This window comes from Ahaetulla prasina, chromosome 10 (assembly GCF_028640845.1).
Source record: "Ahaetulla prasina isolate Xishuangbanna chromosome 10, ASM2864084v1, whole genome shotgun sequence".
Taxonomy (NCBI): Eukaryota; Metazoa; Chordata; class Lepidosauria; order Squamata; family Colubridae; genus Ahaetulla; species Ahaetulla prasina.
Window position 1 is genome coordinate 15881859 of NC_080548.1, and position 25125 is coordinate 15906983.

At 44.4% G+C, this 25125-nt stretch overlaps 1 protein-coding gene across 1 annotated transcript in view; it reads right to left on the bottom strand.

The window, feature by feature from the left end:
- The window catches only part of CD164L2 (CD164 molecule like 2), an 87259-nt gene continuing 62134 nt past the window's right edge, over positions 1-25125 (bottom strand). Inside the window, exon 6 of the mRNA XM_058196516.1 lies at positions 1-309. Coding sequence (XP_058052499.1) covers positions 126-309 — 184 coding nt within the window. The 3' untranslated portion in view covers positions 1-125. The remainder of the gene's footprint in view (positions 310-25125) is intronic.

Here is a 25125-nt window from a genome sequence, read left to right on the forward strand (position 1 = left end):
ACTGTAAAATATCCAGATACTTGAGCCATCTTGATGGCTCCCAATGGTTTGGCCATTCAGCATTTCAATTCCATTAGTGTTTACAATTTAACTGACTCAAACATGCACACAAGTGGTGCAGTGGCCTAGAAGTGGAGCTCTTGCCTCACAATCAGGAGGCTGTCAGTTCGAATCTTGGTAGAGACAGATATTTCTCTCTCTGGCCACACTGAGAATATATCTGCTGCACAAAACTCCGCATTGGCGACAGGAAGGGCATCCGGCCATTGAAACACTCTGCTAGCTCCATTCACTTGCCCAGACTCCACCCTGCAAGGGGTTATGGAGTTGTTAAAAGATGATGATGAAACACGCACACAAGTAAGTTTATAAATATGCATAAATAGGGGGTGACTGATTATGGGCTATCAAGTTGTGGTTTTTTGACTCCTAATGATCACACAGATACATCCCATAAGATAAATGTTCAAATTTTTTTGACAAAGAGGTGATAAAAAAACTGGAGATTTCTGATGTGAAGGAAGGGTGCAGCTCCACAAGAGCTGTTTCCAAGAGGTCACCAATAAGGGACAGCAGAGCACAGCTTACCTCCAGTTACAAGAATTGGGCTTTTAACCAGGAGTGAAATGCTCCCGGTTCAGCCCAGATTGACTGATCCATTAGCGATGGCGGCGGGTGGTTCGGAGAACCGGTACCAAAAATTCCTGCTCCGCCCCCACAGCTGAGCCGCGTAATTATCAGAGGTTTGTTTGGTTTTTTAACTTTTAAAAGCATTTTTTCTTCGGCTGAAAAAATGCTTTTAAAAGTAAAAAAAAAAGCCTCTGATGATCACACGGCTCAGCTGGAATGGTCAGAAACCTTTAAAAGCATTTTTTTTCTACAAAAAAGTAGCTTTTAAAAGGCTCCTCTGGTGATCCCAGCTGAATTGCCTGATAACTAGAACCTTTTAAAAGCATTTTTTTCAACCTCTTGGGCTGAAGAGGTTATAAAAAAATGCTTTTAAAAGTTAAAAAAAAAGAAGTTGGCCATGCCCACCCAGTCACATTACCCCCCTCCCCACCAAGCCACGCCCACAGAACCAGTAATAACAAATTTTACATTTCATCCCTGCTTTTAAACCATCATTCAATTTTATTCACAGGACCCGTGTTTATTTTTGAGAGTAAGCACATTTTGGGTTAAAAGCGCCAACCGATGGGGAAATCATCACCCACACTTTTCGGCCTGTCAAATCATGCCTTGAGAAAGCAGGATCAAGTTTTCAAACTATTGCAGTTAATTGTATTAAAAGCGATCCAAGACAAAGAAGCAGGCCTGTCGGTATGGCAGAAGAATTAAAAGCGATAAATTAAGGAAAATTGTAGTCATTTAAGGCAGGGGTGTCAAACTCGATTTCACTGAGGGCCACATCAAGGTTGTGTTTGACCTTGGGGGGCTGGGATGGGTGTGGCCAGGGTGGGCGTGGCTGGCTCGACATCACTCATGTCTGGGGCGCCTTTGGTGGCTCGAGCGCTCTGCCGGAGAAAATGGGCTCTGGAGCTCTGTTTTCAGCTGCAACAGCTTCCTGCAACCTCTGCCAGTGTAAACGGAGCTCGGGAGGGCCACCCACAGAGCCTTGCGAGCTCTATTTTTGCTGGCAGAGGCACCGCGGGCCAGTCCTTTGCTATTTCCAGGGCAGCCCCACGGGCCAGATCTAAGCACCCTGTGGGCTGGATCTAGGCCCCCGGCCTTGAGTTTGACACCCCTGATTTAAGGAATGTCTCTAGTACAGAGCAGGGTTTCCTCAACCCTGGCAGTTGGAGGCTGTGGGGATTTCAGCTCGCTGAATTCTCCTGCCAGCGAACTTGTGCTATGGATCAAATCCTCTCATTTTACCGAATGTGCCTTTCTAAAGCCAATAACTCAGCGCGCTAAAAGGACATAGTCTGCATCGAAAGATGCTTAGATTGGAGAGAGTTGTTTTGGAGTTGCTTATATTGTAGAAAGCCTTTGGAGCTTTCAGCTGAATAAGGTTCCCACATAAAGTCAGGGCCCGATCTCTAGCTTCAGTGATTCTATATTATAGATGCAACATCAAAGGAAAACAGACTGGGAGGGAGAAGGAAAAATGCAAACTCAGACATTATCATACTAAAGAGAAACTAAAATTGCCTGTGCTAATTATAGTCTTGATTTGAACTTGCTGGCATTCTGCTTCCCCCTTGTTTTCCTGAGAAAAATAAACCCTGTCTGCTCCCTAACCTATATATATTCCCTCTCTTTGTATCAGAGGTGGGTTTCAGCAGGTTCTGACCAGTTCTGGAGAACCGGTAGCAGAAATTTTGAGTAGTTTGGAGAACTGGTAGTAAATTTTCTGACTGGCCCCGCCCACATCTATTCTCTGCCTCCTGAATCCCAGCTGATCGGAAAGAAATGGGGATTTTGCAGTACACCTTCCCCTGGAGTGGGGAGGGAATGGAGATTTTACCATATCCTTCCCCTGCCACGCCTACCAAGCCATACCCACCAAGCCACACCCACCAAGCCACGCCCACAGAACTGGTAGTAAAAAAAATTGAAACCCACCATTGGCTTGTACAATGTGGCTGAGAACAGCTTTCATGGCCACTTATTCCTAAATAACCAAGCAAAGCATTGCTCTCTGCAATGTCAGAGAGTTTGTGGGTGCCAACAAATGAGTTCCAAAAAGATTCTTTTTCAGCAAGACTATAAACAACGGATGTTTAGAGGGAGGGAGGGAAGGAGGGAGGGAGGGAATACAGAATTTGCTCATCCTTCCAGTTTCTCTTGTCTCTTTTCTTACCTTGGCTCACTTTTAGGAACAGTCAAGATGGCAGCTGCAACTTCACTTAAAGAAAATTAATTTCTGTGCATTGTGACTGGCAAGAAAAAGGGAGGGGGAATTAGAACGGAGCAGTCATCAACATTCTAAGTTAGTATCCAACTTACTGTGACATAGTAAGTCCCCCGTCCCCATCCAAAAGCACATTCCACGTAGTAAGTCCCCTGTCCTCCAAGACACACATATTTTGGCTGAACTGTGTACACCCATGCTAGATGCAAAAAACTATTGCAAATACAATCTAGATCAGGGGTCTCCAACCTTGGTCCCTTTAGAATAGAATAGAATAGAATAGAATTTTTTATTGGCCAAGTGTGATTGGACACACAAGGAATTTGTCTTGGTGCATATGCTCTCAGTGTACATAAAAGAAAAGCTACGTTCATCAAGGTACAACATTTACAACACAAATGATGGCTAGCAAAGCTAGCTGAGGAATTCTGGGAGTTGAAGTCCACAAGTCTTAAAGTTGCCAAGGTTGGAGACCCCTGATCTATATACGATAAAGACATGAAAATGCTTTTGGCACATGATGGCAAAAAGTTCAGCCATCACTGCTCTAGATGTTTGCTAAGAGGGATTTCTGTACCTTTTTTTTTAGCCAACTAATTAATCATTGTTTGGATTTTGGAAGCTCAAATATGATGGCCCCAGTTTAGCCTTACTTAGGGTATGTACCAGGGCCGAAATCCAGCAGGTTCTGACAGGTTCTGGAGAACCGGTAGCGGAAATTTTGAGTAGTTCGGAGAACCAGCAAATACCACTTCCGGCTGACGCCAGAATGGGGAGGGAATGGGGATTTTGTAATATCCTTCCTCCAGGAGTGGGAAGGGAATGGGGATTTTGCAGTATCCTTCCCCTGGAGTGGGGAGGGAATGGAGATTTTGCGGTATCCTTCCCCTGCCATGTCCACCAAGCCACACCACGCCCACCAAGCCACGCCCACAGAACCGGTAGTAAAAAAAATTGGATTTTACCACTGGTATGTGCCAATGGATAGAACCCTCTCACAGAACCATAAAACCTGCAAAGGCTTTGACTCCTTCACCAAGGACCAATAAAGTCAAGGCGGCAGCTGCAATTTCACGGTCAAAGTCTGACTCCTTTTTAGGTGTGTCGGTGCGTATTAAAAAAAAGGAGGGATTTCAAACACAGGTGCCCCTGTCGTTTGACCTGCAGGAGATGATCGGCTCATAGGAATGTCTGGGATATTTTTTCTGTCTCAATGTTTCCTCTACAGCTCCTGCCCATTTTTAACTCAATCAAGGAGTGGGCTATTTTTTATTTTTTATTTTTTTTGCCAGTTTCTCCCTCCACATCACATTTTATGCCGCTCTGTTCGGTTTTCTGAGAATTATCCTGCTGCTAAGGTCCTTGGTCCCTGGAAAGAATAAAAGCAAACCAATTCTATTTGATTAGCAATGCAAACCTGTGTTTGTTGAGCAAAGAATCCTGGCAGGAGGAGGATGTGTAACCGCTTTGCCTGTAAAATATAGTTACCGTATTTTTCGGAGTATAAGACGCACCTTTTTCCCCCCAAAAAAGAGGGTGAAAATCTGGGTGTGTCTTATACTCTGAATGTAGCCCCACCCAGGTTCTCAAAAGGAGGTTTCAGAGGCTGAAAAAAGCATCAGAAACGAAGCTTCAGAAGAAAAGCCCCCAAACAGAGCTTCAGAGGCTTTTTTTCTGAAGCTGTTTCTGAGGCTTTCAGAGGCAGAAAAAAGTTTTTTCTGAAACGGAGTTTCAGAAGTTTCAGTGGCAAAAAAAAAAAGCAAGGCACAGAGCTCACAACCAAGGAACCTGTTGCTAAATTTCACCTCTGGGAACAGCTGATTGAGGGTATTCCGGGAGGCCAATCCATCTGCCAATCAGCTTTTTTTCTTATTTTCCTCCCCAAAAACTAAGGTGCATCTTATAAGAGTGCGTCTTATACTTCGAAAAATACAGTAAGTGGTATATGTTCCCGTGTCAGATGTCCGTCACATTAAAAAGCACAATTTGGTAGCAACTTTGGCTAGTCTTGGCAGAGGGGTATAAAGTGTTTTCAAGTTGGGGGCTTCAGGTTGTGTATTTCTGGCATAGCGTAATATGCAAGACGAGGATGGGTCCTCTGGGGCTACTCCTCAGGGTGCCGTCAGTCAAACAATGTCAGCTGGTGACCCCCAGGGGGAGGGCCTTCTCTGTGGGGGCTCCTGCCCTCTGGAATGAGCTGCCTCCGGGGATACGTCAACTCCCTGACCTCCAGACCTTTCGACGCGAGCTAAAGACCTTTTTGTTTCATCGCGCGGGGCTGGCTTAATGTAGTTTTAATGTGGGTTTTATTATAGTTTTAGACCGTTTCGGCCTAATCGAATTAGCTTTTTAAAATGTTTTTAAATTTTTGTGAAATCTGTTTTTTATTTGGCTGTAAACCGCCCTGAGTCCTTCGGGAGAAGGGCAGTATATAAATTAAACAAACAAACAAACAAACAAACAAACAAACAAACAAATAAATACTGCTAAACATGGAAGATAAAATGGACTTTGACTGCAAATTGAAGTCCAGGTAATCCTCAACCTGCAACTATGATTGGGACCAGAATTTCTATTACTAAGCAAAGGGGTTGATCAGTGAGACATACCGGATTTTACAACCTGTTAAGTGAATCATGCAGTCATTAAGCAATCCTGGCTTCCCCCCATTGATTTTGCTTGTCGGAAGCTGGCTTGGAAGGTCACAAATGCAATCACATGGCCCTGGAAATCTGCAAGCATCATAAATACATCCAGGGATGGACTTCAAAAATTTTAGCAAGGGGTTCTCTGCCCGGTTGCTGGGTGAGCATGGCCACAGTGGGCGTGGCTTAGTCAGCCTTCTGCACCACAGCAGGGCGGGGCGTTTCTGCCCTCCCTGGGCTCTGGAGGCTTACCTCGAGCCTCCGGGAGGGCGAAAACAGCCTCCCCAGGCTCCGGAGGCCGGAAACAGGCCCGTTTCCAGCCTTCCCGAACTTCCGGTAGGCCCGTTTTTCACCCTCCCCGAGCCTCCGCATGCGCCCTGCACTTACCTGTATCCAAAACGGACTGCGTGGGGACTCCTGAAAGGGGCAGGATGGGGTGGGCAGGGCCAGACAGGAGTAGGATTTGGGGGTTCTCTGAACTGCACAGATCTTAGCTAGAGGTTCTCTCAAACCCCTGTGAACCCCCAGCAATCCCACCCCTGAATACATCCTGGTTGCCTGAATTTTGATTGTGTGGCATGAAGATGCTGTGACAATAAGAGTGAAGACCAGTTGTAAAGGCATTTTTTTTAGGGTTGTCGTAACTTGGAATTGATCACTAAACAAGTGATTGTAAGGTGAGGATTACCTATATTTAAACCAGCCTCTGTTGTGCTGAGGTTGAACATTTGTAAATAAATGTAAAGGTTACAAGATGTTGGGATGCCTCCAGCAAAACTGAACAAGGGTGACACCCTGCTATTTATCTCTACCTGGAAAAATAATGGGTAGGCTTAGCTATTTGTTCATCTTCATCAACCAACCTGCTATTTCGACAGGTCACCCAACCAGTGGCTGGTATCAAATTTGGGTTTGGCTAGTCTAAAGAAAATAAGAATTAGGGGGTGACATAATAGCCCATATTCTAGTATTTGAGGGGCTGCCACAAAGAAGAGGCAGTCAAATTATTCCCCAAAGCCCCAGAAGGCAAGACAAGAATCAATGGTTGGAAACTAATCAAGGAGAGAAGCAACCTGGAATTAAGGAGGAACTTCCTAACAGTGAGGATAATTAACCAGTGGAACAGCTTGCTGTCAGAAATCATGGGCGCTCCATCACTGGATGTTTTTTAGAAGAGTCTAGACAGCCACTTATCTGAAATGGTATAGGTTCTCCTACTTGAGCAGAGGGCTGGACTAGAAGACCTCCAAGGTCCCTTTCAGAATTCTATTCTATTCTATTCTATTCTATTCTATTCTATTCTATTCTATTCTACTCTACTCTACTCTACTCTACTCCATCCCATCCCATCCCATCCCATCCCATCCCATCCTATTATTTACATTCTTTTCTATTCCATCCATTGCATCCGATCCCATCCGATCCCATTAATGCTATTCTATTCTATTCTATTCTATTCTATTCTATTCTATTCTATTCTATTCTATCCTATCCTATCCCATCCCATCCCATCCCATCCCATCCTATTATTTACATTCTTTTCTATTCCATCCATTGCATCCGATCCCATCCAATCTCATTAATGCTATTCTATTCTATTCTATTCTATTCTATTCTATTCTATTCTATTCTATTCTATTCTATTCTATTCTATTCCATCCCATCCCATCCCATCCCATCCCATCCCATCCCATCCTATTGTTTACATTCTATTCTATTCTATTCCATCCATCCCATCCCATTAATTCTATTCTATTCTATTCTATTCTATTCTACTCTACTCTACTCTACTCTACTCTACTCTACTCTACTCTACTCCATTCCATCCCATCCCATCCCATCCCATCCCATCCCATCCTATTATTTACATTATTTTCTATTCCATCCATTGCATCCGATCCCATCCAATCCCATTAATGCTATTCTATTCTATTCTATTCTATTCTATTCTATTCTATTCTATTCTATTCTATTCTATTCTATTCTACTCTACTCTACTCTACTCTACTCTACTCTACTCCATCCCATCCCATCCCATCCCATCCCATCCCATCCCATCCCATCCCATCCCATCCTATTATTTACATTATTTTCTATTCCATCCATTGTATCCGATCCCATCCAATCCCATTAATGCTATTCTATTCTATTCTATTCTATTCTATTCTATTCTATTCTATTCTATTCTATTCTATTCTATTCTATTCTATTCTATTCTATTCTACTCTACATTAAGATCTTCCTGATGGATGTACACCACTGCTCGACTCTCCCTTTTCTTAGAATTCATAGTTGTATCTTTCTTCTTTTGATTAGACCTCTTGTGGTTTCTCACCCCGGGAGAGTTCCAAAGCTGTTCCAAATCCCCATAATTGCTAAATCGCTGAATGGTAATGATAATTCAGAACCAAACAGGGATACCTTCATCCACCCTGTTCTTCTTTTGCTGCCCCAGAATAACCTTTGAATATGATGCTGAACAATTTGCATTAAGAAAGGCATAAATCTGTTGCTTGAGATGATTAGGAAATGAAGAGCAATTTTCAGGCTCCCTCACCTTGCAAACGCCAGCAACAAAATGAATGTTATTTCTTCATTTGTTTCGAAAATGTACAGACAATCCTCAACTTATGACCACAATTGGGACCAGAAATGCTATTGTTAAGCCAAGGTGGTTGTTAAGTAAATCATGCTCAGTTTTTTGACTGTTTTGCCATGGTTGTTAAGCAAATCAGGGCAGTTTTTAAGTGAATCACATGGTCATTAAGCGAATCTATTGACTTTCCTTGTTGAAAACCAGCTGGGAAAGTTGCAAATGGCAGTCACATGATCTGGGGCGTTGTAACCATTGTAAATATATGTTGGTTGCCTAGTACCAGAATATTGATAAGGTGAGGGGATGCTCCCATCATCATAAGTCCCTTTTTACCGCCAGTGTAACTTTGAATGGTCCCTAACAAATGGTTGTAAATCAAGGACTACCTGTACAGTATATGGTTGCCTCCCTTATATAAGATCACCCTATGCAGCTCACAATATCATCCAATAAAAACCAGAATAAATATGACCAACCAAAAAGCCACAACAGCCTGTATCTCAACCACCGCCCACAATATCCCACTAATTCTACATTTACATTTGCATTTGCATTTGCATGTGTCCTATAGAGACACATGCGACATGCATCATGACATTAATATGACATGACTTATGTCTTCATCAGATATAATGTCTCAAGTACTGTTTCTCAACCTTGGCAACTTGAAGATGTGTAGATTCAACACATCGTCAAGCTGCCAAGTCTGAGAAACTCTCTATCTAAGCTGTGTCATTTGAGCAACGGCATCACAGCCCAAGCATCTCATTTTGAAGGCACTGTGGCTTCTTTCAAACACTGCTTGTAGGAAATACGTTGTCAGGGTTCCAAGTAACACCCTCAACGAAATCAAACTCCGAGGCTTGAATTTCCTCAAAGCTAATTTTTATGAGAGATGTCATACTGGCACATTTGGGAAAACCCGAATCTGAGAGCTTCCTGGTTTTACTCACCCAAAAGAAAATTCAAGTCCTTGCCCATCACCCACATGTCCATCACACGCACCAATCAGGTACCCTCCAGATCAGAAGATACCTCCTCATTCTTCTCAGCACAGCTGCAGGGCAACTCGGCCTTGACTTTCTGGAAAGAATGTTATTTTGACTACATATCATCTTCACTCCATACAATCCCCCCTCCCATTTTCCCACAGTAGAAATTGTGGCAGGCCTGAAGGCTCACAGGTAAAAAAGAGGGCTTCCAGGCCTGACATACCTATTCAGCCATCAAATGGCCTTGGTGGTTCCACTCTTCATCGAAATACGGCTGTCTTAAGATGTAGTTCATTATAAATCTGAAGCAGATGCTCCTGGAAATGTGACACACAAGGTAGCTTGCTTAGGGTGGCTCTGGTCACTGCAACTTGGAAGCACCACAACAGGAATCAGAATAGCCTCGTGTGTCAATAGTGAAGATCCACTAAGAGTCTTTGTCAGGTGCTCAGAGCCACCAACCAGAGCAGAAACATTTGGAACTGCTGGCTGCAGGACATGGTCTTGGCCTATATAGCTTAGAAGCAGAGGTGGGTTTCAGCAAGTTCATACTCAGGAGGCTGTAAGTTCAATCCTAGGTAGAGGCAGATATTTCTCTCTCTGGGCACAATGAGCATGTATCTGCTGAACAAAGCTCCACATTGGCAACAGGAAGGGCATCCGGACATTAATACACTCTGCTAGCTTCATTCCGTTGCCCATACTTCACCCTGCAAGGGATTATGGGGTCGTTAAATGATGATGATGATGATGATTGATTGCTTGTTCTTGCCTTAGCTTGTTTTGCTATGGAGGTACAATATGTTAGAAGAATGTTGCATAATTATTACTTCAGAAAGAAGCTTTCAGTTCAGACATCCTGATTTCGGTGCCAGCTAAAATTCCTAGGAATTGCTGTCTTGACAAATCTGAAAGTCATCCGGTTGGGAAAGCCCCATTTAGTTAGGATGAAGTTAAATTGTTGTGTTTGCTGTCTTTGGAACAACTACTTTCACTATCCTTCTAAAATCTGTTAAATTAAAAACAATTTGAATAACTGAAATATCTTCAGCTCACTTATAGTTATAAAATTAGCTTGCAAGCGTCTTTTGTTCCTTTCCCAAATATAATTTTAATTTTAAAAGGAGGAAAACTCTTCACAGTAAAAATAATAATAATGGAGTGATAGCATTAATCCACTGAGACTCTCATCTATTTCATTTTCTGAATCTTTTTATTTGCACTGTTTTCATTATACATTTGTTTGCATTGCCTCTTTGCTTTTCCAGTGCTGTATCTGATTAGGTAAAGGTAAAGATTCCCCTCGCACATATGTGATAGTCGTTCCCGATTCTAGGGGGCAGTGCTCATCTCCGTTTTAAAGCCGAAGAGCCAGCGCTGTCCGAAGACGTCTCCGTGGTCATGTGGCCGGCATGACTCAACGTCAAAGGTGCACGGAACGCTGTAACCTTCCCACCAAAGGTGGTCCCTATTTTTCTACTTGCATTTTTTACGTGATTTCGAACTGCTAGGTTGGCAGAAGCTGGGACAAGTCACGGGAGCTCACCCTGTTACGCAGCGCTAGGAATTCAAACTACTGAACTGCCAACCTTTCGATCGACAAGCTCAGCGTCTTAGCCACTGAGCCACCTTTTTGTATCTGATTACTTCAGGCCAAATATTTTCATCCCCAATACTCTAAAGCAGTGTTGGTGAACCTTTTCGGCACCGAGTGCCGAAACGGTAGCGCTTACACGCACAGAGGGGGAGTGCCGGAAACTGGAAGAGTGGCTCCACAGCACGCATGTGCGCGCTGGAAAACTGAGCTTCCGTTTTCCAGTGTGTGAATGCATGCCTGTTGTGTCTGCGCCCCCCGAGCCAAGGCTCCTGCCAGAAAGTGACTCGGAAGTGAGGGGGAAGGGCCATCAGGACTTACCTTTGGAGCACCGGCTTCCTTGGCTCAGCTCCAGGAGCCAGAGGCAGACCCAGCTGATGGCAATCAGGCCTGGCTGGACCCTAGGTTTCATAGGCAGGAGAGGCGGGAACAACAGAAGCAAGGATGGGGCAGGCCTAGGAAGTGCTGAGTCATGGAGCCACATCCCACAGGATATAAAAGCAGCAAGAGCTGCTATACCTCTTTGTGGCAAGCAAATCAACTGCGTAACTAGAGCTGAAGTACTGTTTGTTTCTGGTTGACTCATCGGCATCAAGCGAGATAACAGAGACACTTGGCAGATGCTCGCTAGTTTGCTGCCAGAAGCTGATAGTTGCCGGCTAATTAAGTCATCGCTCGGACTGAGGCGAGGGGGACAGAACAATGCCAGTCACATGGTCTTCCAGTTTCTGATGCGCATACGCACGCAAAGACTAGCTGGCTGGCGCGCATGTGCGCATCAGAACCTGGGAAAAGCAACGGGCGACAGCTGGCGTGCCCGGAGAAATGTCTCTGTGTGCCACTTCTGGCACATGTGCCATAGGTTCACCATCACGGCTTTAAAGCTTTTCATTTTTTTACAAGGCAAGTGGAAGATGGCATCACTCTTAAAATCAACCTCTTACAGATACAGCCATTCATTCAGTAACAGTTTGCAGTTACAATGGCATTGAACACGTGGTAGTTACAGCCGGTCCTAAAAGTTCTGGCCATCCCAGCATCCCAGCGGTCATGTGATCGCCATTTGGTTGCTTGGCAACCAGCTTGTGTTAATTGCGGCATCCCATGGTCACCAGATCACAATTTTCAACTTTCTCTCTTAGCTTCCCATGAGCAAAGTCAATGGGGAAAACAGCAGGGAAGCCTACATGTTGCTTGGGTTACTTTACTCGGGGGCAGGACAAGAAACGATGGCTGGAAACTAATTAAGGAGAGAAGCAACCTGGAATTAAGGAGAAACTTCCTAACAGTGAGGACAACTAACCAGTGGAACAGCTTGCCACCGGAAATCGTGGGCGCTCCATCACTGGAGGTTTCTAAGAAGAGATTAGACCAGGGGTGTCAAACTTGATTTCATTGAGGGCCGCATCAGGGTTGTGTTTGACCTGGTGGGGGGGGGCATGGCCAGGGGGTGTGGCCTGGGGGCATGGCCAGCTCATCATCATTTGTGTTGGAGGTGCGTGTGGTGGCCCAAGTGCTCTGCCAGCAAAAACGGGCTCCTGAGCAGTGGTGGGTTGCTATCAGTTTGCCTAGGATCGGGCGAAGATCGGAGGCTTCCCCCCCACCCCCCGCCTGGATGCTTCTGCGCATGTGCAGAAGTGTTGCACGCACACGCACGAGCGAACCAGTAGCAATCTAAATTGAAACCCACTACGGCTCCCGAGCTCCGTTTTCAGCTGCGACGGCCTCCTGCAACCCTCTGCCACCGAAAATGGAGCTCGGGCAGGCCGCACAGCCCAAGTTCCGTTTTCTCTGGCAGAGCTCCTGCGGGCCAGTCCTTTGCTATTTGCAGGATGTCCCCCCAGGCCAGGTCTAAACACCCCGCAGGCTAGATCTGTCCCCTGGGCCTTGAGTTTGACACCCCTGGACTGGACAGTCACTTATCTGAAATGGTATAGATCCATGATGGCGAACCTATGGCACACGTGCCACAGGTGGCACGCAGAGCCCTCTCTGAGGGCACACAAGCCATCGCCCCAGCTCAGCTCCACCACGCATGCTTATGTGCCTCCCGCCGTCCTGCTGATTTTTGGGTCTTTGCTACACATGTGGGAGATGTGTGTGCATGTGCGGGTGCAGGAGGGGGTGTCGTGCACGCATTGCATTATGGGTTATAAGTGCAGGGAGGCCTACTAGGCCTATTCACATCCATACATTCCTCTTTCCATTCATTTTGTAATTAATTTAAAATGAACAAAAAAGTCAGTGCCAGTGGGATTAGAATTAGATGACCCTGAGTTCATGGGGACATGGAGCAACGACAGAACGATCCTTTGGGTTCATCATGCCCAAAAGATGCCAATGTTTTGAGAAATACAACATTTTTTTTAAAAAAAGATCTAAAATATTTTTAGGGCAGGACTTAAATAGGACCTCTGTTTCCAGGAAGAGGACCAGGAGGAAGGATATGTTGCAACAAGTTATATTTGTTTTGTTTTGTTTTTATTAATCCAGAAAGAACATACAGCCTTCAGTGTGAGACACGACAACTCTACCCTCTGTTCGGTGTTCAGCTTCTGGCAAGCTAAAGCTTTCCGAAGATCGTAGTTGGTAACTGCCTTCATATCCAGATACTAACAGATGGAAATAGGTATGCAGCAGACACCAACATATAAATTTGGAAGTGGGGCTGCCCACAGGAGGAATTTCCAAATGCAATAGGGGACAGGAGAATAGTTTTGCTTGGGATCCATAGCAGTGGTGAAATCCTCCTTGGATTGTCACCGGTTTGCTGCCCGTACATGCGTGGTGCATGCCAAAAGCATGCGGCACACGCGCATACACAATGCGCACCAAAAGCATGCTGTGCACATGTGCACAGTGTGCACCAAACATGTGCTTCGCACGGAAAAAAAAGCTTAATGTGTACCAGTGTAAGTAGAATACCGACGGGGGGTGGAAACAGCTGTGCCGCGCGATTTAGATTCGCTAGAAAGCAGGGTTATAAATCACGCAGCACAGCTGATTGTCGGAAATCCGACTGAACCGATAGCTTTTTTTTACTACGGGTTCACCCGAACCAATAATTTTTATCATTACTGGTTCACTACCGGTTCACCCTTCCATAGGGTGAAGCATAACAGAGGGGTCCTTGGTGCTCTCTGAGCTTGGTGGGTTTTGTGCAGATGTTTCATTACCTAAACTGGTTAACATCTTCAGTGCTAGTAAGGAGTGGGGTTTGCTCTCTGTTTATATCCTAGTGGCTTTCCCTGTCAGTATTGGTGTGAGTGGTCTTGGCGGATTCTTTGATTGGTGTTTACTATTGGCTTCCTTGACAGTTCCTTGATTAGGGTGTTGTTTACTTCTTGATTGTTGGTCCAATGTTAATCTGTGCTTGGTGTTGATGGCTGGTGGGGAAGTGTTTCACTGGTTTTTGTTTCTTTTTGGCTTGTTTCTTTTTTTTAAATTTGCATTTATATCTCGCCCTTCTCCGAAGACTCAGGGCGGCTTACACTATGTCAAGCAATAGTCTTCGTCCATTTGTATATTATATACAAAGTCAGCTTATTGCCCCCAACAATCTGGGTCCTCATTTTACCTACCTTATAAAGGATGGAAGGCTGAGTCAACCTTGGGCCTGGTGGGACTTGAACCTGCAGTAATTGCAGGCAGCTGTGTTAATAACAGACTTAGCAGTCTGAGCCACCAGAGGCCCATTGTCTCCTTGTACAGTATGTACATGTTATTTATTTCTATGTGTCTATTGATGGCCAATTTGTCAGAGTGGCAGAAATTCTCTTGGAGTATTTGGACTTGGCTTGGTCTAGGATGGTCAGAGTTTTCCGGCTGAAACTATCATTAATCCTGTCCATATGTTGTCAAGTTTAAGAGTTTTCGTGTCTTCTGACTTCCAGTTGGCATTCATTTTGCCAGTCTTCTGCCTGTTTGTCCTACCGAGTAGCTGTTGCAGAGTTGCCATCGACTTCGCCTTCCACTGGAAATGTTACTTACATTGAAGCATAACTCTTCATCGCCTCCTGCAGGTTTAAATACGCATAACAGGTTTTGCTCATTTTTTAATTATTATTTTTTAATTGATTGATCCTGGAGGAGTTTGCGGGCAGAAGCATTGACGAGGAAATCTAAAAAACCCAGGAAGGCTGTTGATTAAAGCCTCATCCTGCCTTATGTGCACGGCATAAAAAAGTGCAGAGCACAAAAAGGTGCAGAAGGCGAGTCCAGGAACAGTTGCCAAGTTCACATTTCTGATTCCCTTGCTCAAAATAGGATTAGAATAGAATAGAATAGAATAGAATAGAATAGAATAGAATAGAATAGAATAGAATAGAATTTTTATTGGCCAAGTGTGATTGGACACACAAGGAATTGTCTTGGTGCATACGCTCTCAGTGTACATAAAAGAAAAGATACGTTCATCAAGGTACGACATTTACAACACAATTGATGATCAATATATCAATAAAATCATAAGGATTGCCAGCAACAAGTTATAGTCATACAGTCATAAATGGAAAGAGATTGGTGATGGGAACTATGAGAAGATTAATAGTAGTGCAGATTCAGTAAATAGCTTGACAGTGTTGATGGAATTATTTGTTTAACAGAGTGATGGCCTTCGGGAAAAAACTGTTTTTGTGTCTAGTTGTTCTGGTGTGCAGTGCCCTATAGCATCGTTTTGAGGGTAGGAGTTGAAACAGTTTATGTCCAGGATGCGAGGGGTCTGTAAATATTTTCACGGCCCTCTTCTTGATTCGTGCAGTATACAGGTCCTCAATGGAAGGCAGGTTGGTAGCAATTATTTTTAATTTTATTTTTAATTTAATTATTAATTCTTCCAGTGTTATCCTTCAGCAATAATTTTGGGGTTGGGGAGGATAATTCCTGATGCTGGCAGATTAGAATCAGTCCTTGATTATCTTTTTCTAGAATGGATGAATTTTGCTCCCTGGGTGGAAAAATGTCTTCTGTGTGTCTTCTGCAGTCACGACATAAGCCTAAGACTGAAAATCAGGCTTGTCAGACGTTATACCTTTTCTATCCTGCTCTACGGAGTGGAGAGTTGGACTCTGACACTTGAAGAAACTAGAAGTGTTTGAAATGTGGATTTACAGACAGCTGTTAGGTATAAGCTGGGTTTACAAAAATCGCAAATGAGGAGGTGATAAGCCACCTGGGAAAGCCAAGGGAACTCATCAAAGCCATTAAAAAGCAAAAGTTAAAATATTTTGGACATGTGATGCGACACCCAGAAAAATACGGCATCCTTCCCTTAATCCTCCAGGGAAAGATTGAAGGCAAATGAGGTCCAGGCAGAAGAAAACATCGTGGCTTCAAAATCTAAGGGACCGGTTTGGACAAAACTCAGCAACACATTTTCATGTGGCTGTTGAGAAAAATAGGATTGCCAACATGATCACCAACATCCGATGATGGATATGGAAGAAGAAGAAAAAGAAGGAGGAAGGGGAGGGGGAGGGGGAGAGGGAGAAGGAGAAGGAGAAGGAGAAGGAGAAGGAGAAGGAGAAGGAGAAGAAGAGGGAGGAGGAGGTGGAGGAGGATGAAAAAATCTTGAGGCCAATGGTAGGTGCTCTGGATGTAGGGCTCAAAAAAACTATAACCCAAATTATAAATTTGGTGGCTCAGGCTGTAAGAAGCCTGTTATTAAAACACAGCTGCCTACAATTACTGCAGGTTCTAGTCCCACCAGGTCCAAGGTTGACTCAGCCTTCCATCCTTTATAAGGTAGGTAAAATGAGGACCCAGATTGTTGGGGGGGCAATAAGTTGACTTTGTAAATATACAAATAGAATGAGACTATTGCCTTACACACTGTAAGCCGCCCTGAGTCTTCGGAGACAAAACAAAAAAAAAAATATATGTTTTGATATTTGATGTGGAATTTTATCCTTAGCTTCGGTTTATGGATACTCTTTTCAGGAATGGCTGATTTTATCTCACCAGGAGAAAGCCTGATTTTAAAGAAAGACATGCTCAATGAAAAGATTAAAATAAAATCTTAATTTAAAAATAGAAGGCAGAATCAAATTCGGGGGTTGGAATTTTATGTTTAGATGTGTTTCTGAATACACTTCTCCAGAATTGCTAATTTTGACTCTGAGGGAGTAAAAATCCTGATTCCAGTAGTAGGTATAGATGGGTGAGGAAACATTTAAAAAATAGAATCCAAATTTTAAAAAATGGAGGGCAAATGAGATTTGAGGTGGGATTTTATGCTTAGAACTAGTACTTGATTTTTATTTCTGAAATTCTCAAATGTTGCTCCCAGAGAGAAAAATTCCTGATGCTGGTGGTAGGTGTGCTATGCAGAAGGCCCCCCCCCAAAAAATCCAATCTGAATGGAAAAACAGATAGCATTACAAGATTTGGGGTAGAATTTAATTTTTATATTCAGTCCTGGATACTTTTTTGCATAAGAGTCAAAAAGGAAGAAAACTTCCTGATGCCGATGGTAGGTATGCTGGATGGAGAGTTCCAAAAAAGTCCAACCCAAATTCAAAAACGGACAGAGCTTTGCAATTCAGCATAGAATGTTATTCTTAAAACTAGTCCTTAATTCTCTTTCCTGGATCGGTCGATTTTTTTGCAGGTATGTATGGATTGAGAAGTGCTTGCTAAAGAATTGAAGAGATAACAGAATAACAGAGTGGAAGGGACCTTGGAGGTCTTCTAGTCCACCCACCTGCTCAAACAGGAGATCCTATCAATGCAGACAAATGTCTGTCCAATCTCTTCTTAAAAACCTCCAATGTTGGAGGATTCACAACTTCTGGAGACAAGTCATTCCACTGAATAGTTGTTCTGTCAGGAAATTTCTCCTTAGTTCTTAGTTCTTCTCTCCTTGATTAGTTTCCATCCAGTGATTCTTATTCTGCCTTCAAGTGTTTTGGAGAATAAATTGAAACCCTCTTCTTTGTGGCAGCCCCTGAGATATTAGAACACTGCTGTCATGTTACCCCCAATCCTTCTTTTCACTAGACTAGACATACCTAATTCCTGCAGCTATTCTTCATATGTTTTAGCCTCCAGTCCTCTAATCATTTTGGTTGCTCTTCTCTGCACTCTTTCTAGAGTCTCAACTTCTTTTTATATCATGGTGACCAAAACTGCAGTGCAATTTTCCAAACGTGGCCTTACAAAGGCATTATAAAATAGTATTAACACTTCACGTGATCTTGATTCTATATCTCTTTTTATGCAGCCTAGAACTGTGTTGGCTTTGTTTGGCAGCTGCTGCACACGGCTGGCTCATATTTAAGTGATTGTCCACTAGGACTCCGAGATCCGTGTCACAGTTACTACTGTTGAGCGAGGTACCACATATACTCTACCCGTGCATTTTGTTTTTCTTGCCTTAATATAAAACCTAGCTTTTTTCACCACTGAATTTCATTCTTTCTTGGGGGGCTCCAGCAAGCAGCGGGGGAAAGCAAAATAGACTTCTGCAAAGCTTTTGACTCAGTAGTACACGATAAACTTCTCCTAAAACTAACATCCTATGGCATCTCAGGACCCCTTCACAAATGGATATCCACTTTTCTGTCTAACAGACAACAAGTGGTCAAAATTGGCAATGCTTTATCAAATCCTGTTCCTGTCAAGAGTGGTGTTCCTCAAGGCAGCGTCCTTGGACCAACACTCTTTATACTATACATTAATGATCTTTGTGACCACATATCAAGTAATTGTGTTCTCTTTGCTGACGATGTCAAACTATTTAATACCACAGACAACACTTCTATCATTCAAAATGACCTTGATCATCTAACCGCTTGGTCTAAAAATTGGCAGCTCCAAATTTCATCCAGCAAATGCTCAGTCTTATATATAGGAAAAAAGAACCCAAACACTAAGTACATACTAGATGGACATTACCTTACTGACGACCCCCATCCCATTAAAGACCTTGGAGTTTTCATGTCAAATGATCTAAGTGCCAAAGCCCACTGCAAATACATAGCAAAAAAAGCTCTAAGAGTTGTAAACCTAATCATGCGTAGCTTCTTTTCCAAAAACACCACACTACTAACCAGAACATATAAAACATTTGCTAGACCAATTCTAGAATACAGCTCACCTGTTTGGAACCCTCACCACATCTCTGACATCAATACAATTGAACATGTCCAGAAATATTTTACAAGAAGAGTTCTCCATTCCTCTGAAAACAACAAAATACCTTACCCCACCAGTCTTGAAATCCTAGGCTTAGAAAGCTTGGAACTCCGTCACCTCCGACAAGACCTAAGTTTAACTCACAGAATCATCTATTGTAATGTCCTTCCTGTTAAAGACTACTTCAACTTTAATTGCAATAATACTAGAGCAACTAATAGATTTAAACTAAATGTCAACCGCTTTAATCTAGATTGCAGAAAATATGACTTCTGTAACAGAATCATCAGTGCTTGGAATATTTTACCTGACTCTGTGGTCTCTTCTCATAATCCTAAAAGCTTTAACCAAAAACTTTCTACTATTGACCTCACCCCATTCCTAAGAGGACCATAAGGGGCGTGCATAAGCGCACAAACGTGCCTACCGTTCCTGTCCTATTGTTTTTCTTTTCTTCTTCCTATATATCTATATATGCTTATACCTCCTAATATTTACTCATATATGTGTTTATATGCTATATAATCTTTTTGCATATATTGTTGTGACAAAATAAATAAATAAATTAAAAAATTGATCTAAATAGCACCATATAGGTAGGCTCATCTTTCAGATGCAGTCCTCTTGGAACAGTGGTGGGCTGCCCTCGGTTCGGACCCTCCGCCCACCGACCCATCAGGAAGCTTCTACGCATGTGCAGAAGCGAGCACGTGAGCGCAGCCCCATTGTGAACCGGTAGTAAAGATAAGCAGAACCCACCCCTGTCTTGGAGGAATTGTGGGAAATTGAAATGGCCCAATGGCATGGTGGGAAATTAAAATGCTTCTAGATACTAGGTCAGGAACAAAAAAGAAATAGCAATTAGCTGGGCAGAGAAGCTTCCCAAGGATGTCAGAAGCTGATCGTGAGCTTATTTGGAAGTTGAGTCCATTAGATAATGTATGCATCCATCCTTAATAGTTAATAATCCTCTCCACAGGCTTTCAAATGCTCTAGATACCCATTTGAATGTCATAACCTCTTTTCCACTTAATTAGTAATCTTCCTGCATTTTAATTATGTGACATTTTACTTTTCTTGCTCTCTCCCCCCCCTTTTTTTTCTTTTCCAAATTTAAGCTGCTATAAAATCAAAAGCCAATTTGGTGGAGCGATGAAAGGCATCTGGGCTACAAACCAGGAGACTGTGAGTTCTAGTCTCACCTCAGGCACAGAGCCAGCTGGGTGACCTCGGGCCAGTCCCTTTCTCTCAGCCCTAGGAAGGAGGCGATGCCAAACCGCTTCTGAAAAACCTTGCCAAGAAAATTGCAGGGACTTGTCCAGGCAGATGCCAGGAGTCAGTGCTGACTTGAAGACACAAAAGCAGCCGCAAGAAAACAATGCAAATAGAAAACGGAACTTTTGCCTTTCTTTCCTGGATTTACCCTGAATGTGTTCCGATTCTTTAACTTAAAGGGCAGGCAGAATTCCCACATCCGCCCTGATTACAGGACTGCTGAATGTGTCCTGACATGGTGGCAAACCATCACTGCAAATTTAAGGGCTGGACAAGATGGATTAAAGGGCGTAAGGACCATTCTTCCTGTTAGGTTCACTGTTTGTGTTATGCCCCCTCCCCACTTCACAGAGCAAACACAAAGACGCATGTCTCCCAGTCTTTTGCTTGGAATCTTTGATGTCACACACACACACACACACACACAGAGTTTTTATCCTACATTTTAGGCCAAGGAGACCACGTGCCCCTTCTCTTCTGGCAAGCCAGGCCATCCTTTCAGGAGGGCAAGTAACTCCTCGTCAGAAAGACCTACAATCTTCACCTCTGCAGAAAGACAAAAACTGCAGCAGGAAACTGCCTGCTCCTTCCCAACCCTGAGCTGTGAACATTTTCAGCTCTGTCACCAAGAGAAGTTTTTTTCCAGCTTGTCAACCATCCCTCTATCACGATCAGTGACATTTTCACCAGATTCCATTATAGCTGATGCCGAGCAATTAGGCACTGAAGCACTGAATCTCACACCGGTTCTGTTCAGAACCCACATGGGGTGATGAAAAGATATACTGCATTTAATGGAGGGAGGAAAATCGACTTGTGCATACTGTAGTAGTCTTTTTTTCTTTTTCCTTTTTTTTAAAGGTGAGTCAATAGATAGTCCCAACTTTATCTCTCTAATGGAGTCTTCTGAGAATTTGAAAGCCTTAGTGGGCTCCTGCCAGCAGAGGGGAAGTGAGAAGGAAGAGGCATTTACCAGCATCATAGGAGGGTGTTGGTGATGTGGATGGTGACGATAAATCAGATTCACCTTTTTTCCCTCAAGAATTCAAGGCAGCTCGCATGGGGATTTCCCCACACATTTTTATTTCCACCAAAAATGACCCTGTGAATGTGCATTGAGTGAGAACACTGTCTATGGCAGGAGTCAGCAACCTGTGGCTCTGGAGCCGCATGTGGCTCTTTCATCCCTCTGCTGCAGCTCCCCTTTGCTGGTTGGCTCCACAATTGATGGGGCTTTCGGTTAGGACTGGTAACCAACCATTGCACTAGGAGGAGAGACTCTATGGTGGGGAACCGGACTTCCAGTTGGCAGAGGAAAAGGATGCCACACTAGGAAGAGACTCTATGATGGGGAAGGACCATTCTTCCTGTTAGGTTCACTGTTTGTGTTATGCCCCCTCCCCACTTCACAGAGCAAACACAAAGACGCATGTCTCCCAGTCTTTTTATTTGCTACAGACCTGATTTTCTTCAGTTGAGGAAATACTTGGCAGTGACCGTGCAAAGACCTGCCAAGTTCTGAGTCCGTTATCTCGTATCCAAGATCTGTTGCCAAAACTCACTGATAAAGTCTGTTAACCTTCCAACAACCGAGCTGCGGTGCACCCTTGGTAGCTTTTTTGTCCGTCACAAGGGCCACATGGCAGCTCCACCCACTTTTATACCCTGTGGGGTGTGGCTCAGTGACTCAGCAATCTCTGAGCCTGCCACACCTTTTCCTCTGTTGCGCACGCTTATCTTTACATCGCTGCCTCGGATCAATCCAGGATTGATCGTCAGCAGCTGGGACTTGAGGCATTGCCAGGGAGGAGGAGGGTGCGGGAGAGGGAGGCCTTGTCAGCTCCTCCTCCTGGCCTGCAGCTGGAACTTGGGGCGGTGCCAGCGAGGAGGGTCCTGGCAAGGGAGGCCTTGCCTCCCTCACTTTCCGAGTCACTCTCCTCCATGAGAACAGGCTTGAGGGCTGGAGTCACAACACTTTGCTTCCATTGTGCTCCATTGTGCCATCTTCCAGAGGTGGCTTGGCTCCTTTGGCTCATTTCAGAGAATATTGATCAGTGGTGAAATGTAAAATTTGTTACTACTGGTTCTGTGGGCGTGGCTTGGTGGTGGTAGTGGGTAATGTGACTAGGTGGGCGTGGCCAACTTTTTTTTTCCTTTTAAAATCATTTTTTCTACAACCTCTTCAGCCGAAGAGGTTGCTTCCATGGGGTGGGGGGCGCAGGGATTTTTGCTAACGGTTCTCTGAACCACCTGCCCCCATCGCTACCGGATTGGGTGATCTGGTCCAAACCAGGAGCATTTCACACGTTATTGATCTTTAATAACCATTTTATTCAGCTGTGTGTATCTGTCAGTCTTCCCAAGTAGACCAGACAGAAAACAGACCAGATGAATTCATTCTATAAGGTTACATTAACACAGGGGTCGACAACCCTTGGCTCTGGAGCCGCATGTGGCTCTTTCATCCCTCTGCTGCGGCTCCCCGTTGCTGGTTGGCTCCACAATTGATAGGGCTTTCGGTTAGGAAAGGTAGAGAAAAAAGGACGCTGCGCTAGGAGGAGAGACTCTATGGTGGGGGAACCGGACTTCCGGTTGGCAGAGGAAAAAGGATGCCACACTAGGAAGAGACTCTATGATGGGGGAACTGGACTTCTGCTTCGCTCCAGAATTGAATGGGGGTCTTCCAGTTAGGACTTTGTGGCTCTTTGAGTGTTTAAGGTTGCCAGCCCCTGCATTAACAGAACCTTGCAAGACTGAAAGCATGGGTCTGCTGCTTTCTCTTTTTACAGCCTGATAAATTAGGAAGCGTCCTTTCTGAGTTTTTTTTCTGTTTGCCTTCCTTCCCTCACTTATCTGATTGTTCCCTAGACCAGGGGTCTCCAGCTCCCCAGTCTGTGGACCGGCATTGGGCCGCAGCATGCCAGAAAACGGGCTGCTCAAACAAGCAAAGCCCCATCCGCGGGATGCAGGCAGCACACAAAACCACAGCCCCTCCGGCCCATGGAAAAATCTCTCTCCACGGAACCAGTCCACGGTGCTGAAAAGGTTGGGGGCCACTGCCCTAGACAGCATCACTTCCCCCATCTCCCAAGTTCATTCCTGCATACCATCACACATGAGCATGGTCCATCACAATTGGCTACCTTCTGCGCATGCAGAGAGCGTCCGTGATGACGTCCGGGTGGGTGGGCGGAGCCTCTTGTTGCTGCTGCTACCAGTTCACCCAAACCAGGGAGAACCGGCAGAAACCCACCACTGTACCTTACCCAAAAGGAAATTTAAGCAATCGTTTTTGCTTGGAATCTTTGATGTCACACACACACACACACACACACATACACACACAGTTTTTATCCTACATTTTAGGCCAAGGAGACCACGTGCCCCTTCTCTTCTGGCAAGCCAGGCCATCCTTTCAGGAGGGCAAGTAACTCCTCGTCAGAAAGACCTACAATCTTCACCTCTGCAGAAAGACAAAAACTGCAGCAGGAAACTGCCTGCTCCTTCCCAACCCTGAGCTGTGAACATTTTCCGCTCTGTCACCAAGAGAAGTTTTTTTCCAGCTTGTCAACCATCCCTCTATCACGATCAGTGACATTTTCACCAGATTCCATTATAGCTGATGCCGAGCAATTAGGCACTGAAGCACTGAATCTCACACCGGTTCTGTTCAGAACCCACATGGGGTGATGAAAAGATATACTGCATTTAATGGAGGGAGGAAAATCGACTTGTGCATACTGTAGTAGTCTTTTTTTCTTTTTCCTTTTTTTTAAAGGTGAGTCAATAGATAGTCCCAACTTTATCTCTCTAATGGAGTCTTCTGAGAATTTGAAAGCCTTAGTGGGCTCCTGCCAGCAGAGGGGAAGCGAGAAGGAAGAGGCATTTACCAGCATCATAGGAGGGTGTTGGTGATGTGGATGGTGACGATAAATCAGATTCACCTTTTTTCCCTCAAGAATTCAAGGCAGCTCGCATGGGGATTTCCCCACACATTTTTATTTCCACCAAAAATGATCCTGTGAATGTGCATTGAGTGAGAACACTGTCTATGGCAGGAGTCGGCAGCCCGTGGCTCTGGAGCCGCATGTGGCTCCCTCATCCCTCTGCTGCGGCTCCCTGTCACTAGTCGGCTCCACAATTGATAGGGCTTTTGGTTAGGACTGGTAACCAACCACTGCGCTAGGAGGAGACTCTATGGTGGGGGAACCGGACTTCCAGTTGGCAGAGGAAAATGGACGCCACACTAGGTGGAGACTCTATGATGGGGGAAACGGACTTCCAGTCAACTCCAGAATTGATTGGGGGCTTCTGGTTAGGACTTCGTGGCTCTTTGAGTATTTAACATTGCCAACCCCTGGTCTATGGCCATTTGACGCAGCCAACTTGCCATGGCCAACTTGCCTCATAGTGAGACAACTTGCTGTGGGACAAGAGTTACAGTAAAACTCAAAGAAATGTTAAGGAAAGGATGCAGAAGGAGGGACCATGAATGACAAATGAATGAAATGTGAATGACAAAAATTATTTTTTTTTTATTTTAAATAATTAAATTGAATTGTAAAATTGTCCCATGGCAAGTTGTCCTGCGATGAGTTGGCCATGATGAGTTGGCCGCAAGGGAATTGGCTGTGGTGACTTGTCCCATTCTGCCTTGAGAGCTTCCACAATTGATGGGACACACTTGTGTTGGAAGAAATATCCATCTGGTTCAATTCCAAGCGGGGAGAAAGACACTGGAAAAATGGAGGCTAATTGGAAAGATGGTTTAATGGAGCAGAACCATCAAGCACATGGTCCTGGTGCAGCTGACCGCATGGAGTGGAGAGTGAGGGTTATTTATACCCTATCATGGGCCTTGCCCTTGAGCTTCCTGTTCCTGTGGCAAGAGCATGTATTCTATTGATTGCTGTCAGACTCCCATGGAGCTATGCAGGGGTCATAGCTGAGGTTGTCTGAGCTCCCAGGTTTGGCTAAAACTTGGAGGGTGATGATGTAATGAAGAGGCTTGTGTTCTGAAAGGCTGTTGGGCAATT